The sequence below is a fragment of the Calidris pugnax genome, unplaced genomic scaffold (genome assembly GCF_001431845.1).
Source record: "Calidris pugnax isolate Ruff unplaced genomic scaffold, ASM143184v1 scaffold97, whole genome shotgun sequence".
Classification (NCBI taxonomy): Eukaryota; Metazoa; Chordata; class Aves; order Charadriiformes; family Scolopacidae; genus Calidris; species Calidris pugnax.
The window spans coordinates 471,656-478,279 of record NW_015090837.1 but is presented as its reverse complement, the minus strand read 5'-3'; the positions used below and the strand labels follow the sequence as shown (position 1 = coordinate 478,279).

The 6,624-nt window shown below is 54.5% G+C and overlaps 1 protein-coding gene across 1 annotated transcript in view; it reads right to left on the bottom strand.

Annotated features, from left to right (window-relative positions):
* The window catches only part of IGSF9B (immunoglobulin superfamily member 9B), a 41,681-nt gene that overhangs the window by 20,411 nt on the left and 14,646 nt on the right, over nucleotides 1-6,624 (bottom strand). The window contains exons 9-12 of the mRNA XM_014941561.1: nucleotides 4,457-4,597; nucleotides 2,980-3,096; nucleotides 1,027-1,177; nucleotides 83-206 (exon numbers count right to left, since the gene is read on the bottom strand). Of these exons, the coding sequence (XP_014797047.1) occupies nucleotides 83-206; nucleotides 1,027-1,177; nucleotides 2,980-3,096; nucleotides 4,457-4,597 (533 nt within the window). The remainder of the gene's footprint in view (nucleotides 1-82; nucleotides 207-1,026; nucleotides 1,178-2,979; nucleotides 3,097-4,456; nucleotides 4,598-6,624) is intronic.

Here is a 6,624-nt window from a genome sequence, read left to right as displayed (position 1 = left end):
CCCCCAAACTCCGGCTGCTCGAAGCTCGGGTCGGCTAAGGAAGGAAAAGAAGCAGAGAGCAAAGCATGCCAGGATGACTCACAGAGGGCCGTACCAAACTGAGAAAGTCTGCTCGTATCCACCGTCGTAGCCGGGCTCCCAGGAGACGTTGGCCGAGGTCATGGCGGCCACAACGTGCACGCTGGTCGGGGCGTGAGGGCTTGTGCCTGTGGAGACAAGAAAGAGGGGCTGGAATCATGGAATTGTCAGAGTTGGAAGGGACCTTTCTAGAGATCCTCTAGTCCAACTCTCCGGCCAAAGCAGGGCTGCCCAGAGCACATCACTCAGGATCCCATGCAGGCAGGGCTTGAAGATCTCCAGAGAAGGGGACTCCACACCCTCCCTGGGCAGCCTGGTCCATCCTCACCCCAAAGAAGTTCTTCCTCAGATTTCAGTGGAGCTTCCCCTGTTCCAGCTTGTGCCCGTTGCCCCTTGCCCTGTCCCTGGGAACCACTGAGAAGAATCTGGCTCCATCCTCCTTCAACCCACCCTTTAGATACTTGTCAGCATTGAGAAGGTCTCCCCTCAGCCTTCTCTTCTCCAGAGCCCCAGCTCTCTCAGCCTTTCCTCATCAGGGAGATGCTCCAATCCCTCCATCATCTCTGTCGCCCTACTCTGGACTCTCTCCAGCAGTTCCCTGTCTCTCTTGAACTGGGGAGCCCAGAACTGGACCCAGTGCTCCAGCTGGGGCCTCACCAGGGCAGAGAAGAGAGGGAGAATGACCTCCCTCCACTTCCTGGCCACGTTCTTCCCTACACAGCCCAGGATCCCATGGGCCTTAAGGGCTCTGCTCCCAGGGGGGACTCCTCAGGCACCTGGAATTTCTGCTGGAAATCGCAGCAGGGAGAGGTGGCCAAAACACCAGAGCAGAAAACCGGTAAATTAAGATTTAAAGGAAACACTGCTCTTCACGGGAAGCATCCCCAACTTCACGTCTTGCCTGGGGGGGGATCCTACCCCGTTCCTGTCCCCCCACCCTGCCCGTACCTACGACGGTGAGGTGGGTGCTGGCAGTAATGCTTGCGACGACGTTGGTGGCGATGCACTCCCACTCGCCGTGGTCGTCCTTGCCGAGGGAGCGGATCTGCAGGGTGCCGCCGGGCAGCGTGTTGTGCTTGCTCCTGCTGGGCTTCCCTACCTTGGGCAAGGAGCGGTGGTGGGGGAAGGGGGTGGGTGTGTGAAACCAGGCAAAAACAGAGGGGAAAAAAACAAAAAAAACACAAAAACAACCACGACTCAGAAGCAGGTTGCGGGGCAGGGCGAGGCGGCAGCAGGGTCACTAAGCTACCTGTGTGGCCCAGGGGACACCGCCGGCCACCAGCAAGGGATCTGGTCTCTCCGGTCGCGGAAAAGCAGCCGGTTCCCCCGTTTTCGAGAGGACCTGGCGGGGCAACGTGAGAGGCACAGGTCAGGGAGGGTGATGCTCAGCTCTCACACCCAAGCGGGGCACTCAGCACCGAGCGGACACCGAGCCCTGCCCCCAGGGCTCAACATCCAGCATCCAAATCACTGCAAGGCACTGGCCACCCCCGGCAAACACCCACCCAAGCCGGGGAAGGCAGTGCCTGCCCCAGGAGATGCCCAAACGGACCCCTCATCCAGCGGCAGAACCCTTCACATCAGAGGTTTGGGCAGCCCCATAGGGATGCAGGAGGATGGCGTGAGAGGAGGTGGAGGAACAGATCTTGCAACAACTCCTGCCTGCGCCCATCAGCCAAAATTGTGCAAATCCCACGTTGTCCCAAGTCCTTTTCAGCCCTTCTTCACGCTGATTGATGCTGGGACCCAGAGTTTGATCCCATGGAGGATGCAGGGGGGGAGAAGAGGGGCATGTGGGTTTACTAGTGCCAAGCCCAAGTCTTCAGTAGCCCTTCAAGAGCCTAGCCAGCCCTGGTGGGCTACGGGGAGCTTGCCTCTGCCACTGGGAAACTGAGCCAGCCCCAGCTGGTGTTGGGCGGGGGGATAAGCCCTCAGTCATGACATGAGGAGGACCACCAAAAGGTGTTTGAAAAGAAACCTGAATAAGAATGGTGAGGGAGGGGGAGAGAGTTAAAAGAAAAACAAGATGGAGAAAAAGACTAAACGGCCAGCAAGTTTTAGGTGGGTCACTTGCAATCTGTGCAAGTCATGGTCCTCCTCGTGCTGGTGAAAGGAATTCAAAGAGATCCAGCATCTCACACCTCAAGGATTGAGGATGGTGCCCATGGAGGGACCCCGCTCACTCTCAGGAGCTCTAAAAGGGGACGGGAGGCTTGGAGAGAAGCTCCTGACAGGGGAACAAAGAGTCCAGGAGCTCAGTGGCTTTCCTACAGGAGTAGTGAAGGTAGGAAAGCAAAGGGAAGGCTGGAGGAGGACTGGGAAGACCTGGTTGCTCCCAGGCTGTGCCACCACACTGGATCCTACCCTGCTCTACAGAAAGGGACATCCTGAAATCGTTATGATCAGTCCAGCATCATTGAAACAGCTTCTTCCCAGGGTCTTCAAAGTCATGGGGCAGCAAACCAGTCCAGCCTCTTGCCAAAACCCAGCCAAGAGACCCCAGGAGACATGCTCCGGTGGCATGTCCCCTCCTGCCATGGGAGGTCCACGCCATGACAAGGTCATTGCCCTGGCTGCCACGTCCTGCCAGTGACCACCTCGCAGGCAGGCACGGAGGAGGGTGTCCTGCAGGCAGCACCGGTGAGGAAGAAGAGGGGAGGCCGAGGCAGCTTTGAAGATGCTGCCATGAGGGTTTCATGGGGTTTAAGTACTCGGTGGTCACCAGCTGGGGCTTCCCCCACCCACCTGCGGGGACAGGACAGGACGGGACGGCAGTGGCTCAGCCCAAAACGAAGCAGCTGTACCTGCAGTTTGTTCTTACCGGGACAGAGTGTGGCTTCTCTGTCTGCAATATTCACCAAAAGCCAAAGGCACTGCAGATTTGTCTGGCAGGCCGGGTACCTTTCTCCAGGCGATGATGGGAAAGGGGTCTCCGGCAGCAGCGCAAGGAATCAACAGCTCCCTCCCTGCCTCCTGTCTGTACTCCCAGCCTGGTAGCACCGTGAAATAGGGGGGGTCCTGCAGCCAAGGGAAAAGGCAAGGAGCATCAACCCGGGCCAGCTCCCACCACACGACAGCCAGGAGCTCCCCCCACCACTAAAAACCAGCCCCTTCCCCAAAACAAAACAAGGAATCGCCGGTTTGGGTGAAGTTGAGGCATCACAAGGAAAGCATGTGCTAAGGAAGCTCTGTGGTACACCAAATTACACACCCCGAGGGAAGTTTTCTCTGACGAGCTGCCGCGCCAGGGCACCGTGTTTAAGTTTTAAGGAGGTAAACAGGAAAAAAAACAACAACAAAAAAAACCCACCTACATGGTATCAGGCATCAACCTGATCCCATTGATTCTGCCGCCGCCTGAGCGGATGTGTGTGTCTATGATACACACAGCATTATCATGTGAACCTCAGCGAGACACCGTGAATCACCACCGCTCACAAGCACGGGGTCTTTTTGTTCAGGGAAGGAAGAGGCAGCAGCTCCCACCCCAGCCCAGTGCTCCTCAGGCTCCACATAGGATGCAAGAGCATCTCTAAAGCTCAAATCCTCCATTTATTCCCCAAACCCAAGCCCAGGTCAGCAGGGCTAAGCGTTTTGCTGGCAAAAAGGCCATCCCAGGGATGTGTCTCCTCAAACTACCCTGGTCCAGCACTACCAAAAGCCTACTGTGATCCAGCCCGTGCCACCACTCTGGTGGGATATTTCCAGCTCATGTCTCTATCCATTTCCAAAGAATACAAAACTCAAAGAGTGGAGGATGAGACAATTTAGAAACTCAGGGCAAATTAAAAAAAAAAAATCCTAAATGGTGATATTGTGCCGTGACTGTTTTCTGGTTGAGAATTCCCCTTTCATCCTTCCATCCCTTTCCCATTGAGCAGCATCACAGCTACCATTTGTAACAGGCAGAGAGCTCAAAGATATCTGACTTCAGGGATTTGGCAAAGATTCTGGACTTGAACCTAACAGCAGATACCAGGGTTTGCCTGTCCCGGTGGGAATCACACCTCCAACCACAGCACAGACACCCCTTTGTGCTGGGGCCTGGCTGTTCCCCTTCAAGGATGCAAAAAGCGACAAGTTTTTGCAGAGCTGAGCAATGTAGGTGGAAAAGCACCAAGTTTGGGGGCACAGAGCCCTTCCTGAGCTCTCTTCGCAGAGAAACGCTCGGAAAAGCCAAGCAAAACCTGAATTAACAACCAAATAAGCGGTGTGGAAAAAAAACAAACAAACCCACCTCACCTCATCCATCCCTGTGCTGAAGGGGAAGGTAGAACGAGTGACGTGCACATTGAAAATGCCTCTCTGGCAGGAGAGGACACAACCCAGGGCATATTTAGTGGCTGCAGAGCGAGGGTTTTTAAAGCAGGAGAGTTACCTTCAGTACCAGTCGGGCAGGGGGAGACTGGCCCATCGTACCCAGGGCGTTATAAGGCACACAGGTGTAAGTGCCGAGAGCATCTTCGGTTGCCTCCTCGATCCGGATCGACCCGTCTTCCAGCAGGTTCCAGCCGGAATACTGCGGCAGTGAGGAAAAACAGAGGGAGCTGATTTATCCTACGCCCACCACGGCATCTTATTTTCCCTTCAGCAGAACCCCCCCACCCAAGCCCAGGGCGGCTGCCACGTCCCCCCCGGGGGATGCCCAATTCCATTCCCAGCATCCAAGTCATCTCCTCGACTGCAGAAAGGGGAAACGGGGACAAGCTCAGCCCATCCAAATGTGACACACGGGTTTATCTTCCTGCTTCTCCCCTCCCCACACGCAGCCAGGCTGCTCCCAGTACCCCAAAAGGTTTGACAGGAGAATCTGTCCCACCCTAAGTAAAATATCTTCACAGAATCACAGAATCGTAGTGGTTGGAAGGGACCTCAGAGATCATCGAGTCCAACCACAAAAAAAACCCAACAAAACAACACAAAAAAACCGCAAAAAAAACCCCAAAAAAACCCACCACCCACCCCCTAAACACACAACAACAACCAAACCAAAAGCCATCACCCACCCACACAACATCCCACCACAAACCAATAATCTTGGGCACTAGAGCATGCCCTGAAGAGCCATCTTGGTGGCATCAAGGAGACAACGCCGCCTGAGGGGCTGAGGGCACCAAGGGCCAGGAACCCTCCGCAGCAACAGGTTTAAATGGAATTAAAGCTTCGGATCGTTAATATTTAAGCAAAAAAATTTAAAATACTGAGCATTTTCTTTAAATATTTAATGGCTAATATCCTCGCTCGGATTATCAACCATGATTACAGGAAGACAGTGACTTGTTAAAAGGGTCTTTTAACCATCAGCTGCCATTGGCAAAAAAGCAGGGCCATCAGGAGGTCACTTCAGAGGGACACGGGCATTAGGTGGTGCAGACAGTGAGTCTACAGACGTCCGGGGCTCCAGGCAAGAACCCAAATTAACTCTGCCCACAGATGATAAGGACAAGCAGCATCATCCCACCCACCAGGCTTCTTCTGATAGAGATGCTCACCAGCGTTTGCAGAGGACAGGAGGGTCCGAACCCCCTCTGTGTCCCCACGTGTCCCTCCCTGGGGACTTTCTTACCTTCTCGATTCGCAGGGGACGTCCATCTTTGTTCCACTTGACCAGCGTGACCGGGGGCTCTGCCTCCACCGGGCAGCGGATGTATCCGTGTATCCCGATGGGAACGTAGATGACAGGGGGCATGTTCACCACGCGGGCAGGATCTGGGAGAGGAGCAGAACCAGGTCAGCCCAGGGAAGGGGGCCATCTCTCCCCCACCACCTGCCTTCAGAGCATCTACAGAACTACCTCTTCTTCTTCTATAACGAATCCCAAACCCCAACACCACCTCAGCTCTCACAGGCTGTTATCTCCAGGCTTGCTACACACAAATCCACCCCAATACCTGGCCTTTCGGGGAGGCTTTACTCATGCCCAGGGTGTTCCTACCTGGGGCTCATTAAAAGTTGAAGTTAAGAAACATTAAATATGCCTTTTCTCACGTCTGCACTGATCTTGCGTCCTGCTGAAGCCCAAGCTGCTCCATGTGGGATACGGGCACGGTGTGGTGCACACCTTGCAGGCCACCCTCCTGCCCCACAGCCTGGTTTTTACACCCCAGAAATGCAAAAGTTGGAACATAAGAGGTTCCACTCAAATATGAGGAGAAACTTCTTCACGGTGAGGGTGACAGAGCCCTGGAACAGGCTGCCCAGGGAGGTTGTGGAGTCCCCTTCTTTGGAGATTTTCAAGACCCGCCTGGATGCTCCTGAGTAACGTGCTCTAGCTCTAGGCAATCCTGCTTCAGCAGGGGAGTTGGACTAGATGATCTCTATGGTCCCTTCCAACTCTAAAATTCAGTGAAATTCAGTGAAAAATATTTCAACTCCCAAGCCTTAAAACACAGCAACCGAGACAGGAGAAGGGATCCGAGGCCGGGATGAGCCCTTTATCTCCTGCCTGTTTGTACTCGCAGCCCAAGGCTGGGTCGTGTTGAGCATCAGCCACCTCCACCCTTTCCAACAGGATACAAAAGTTTAAAATATATACCTAACCCCCCC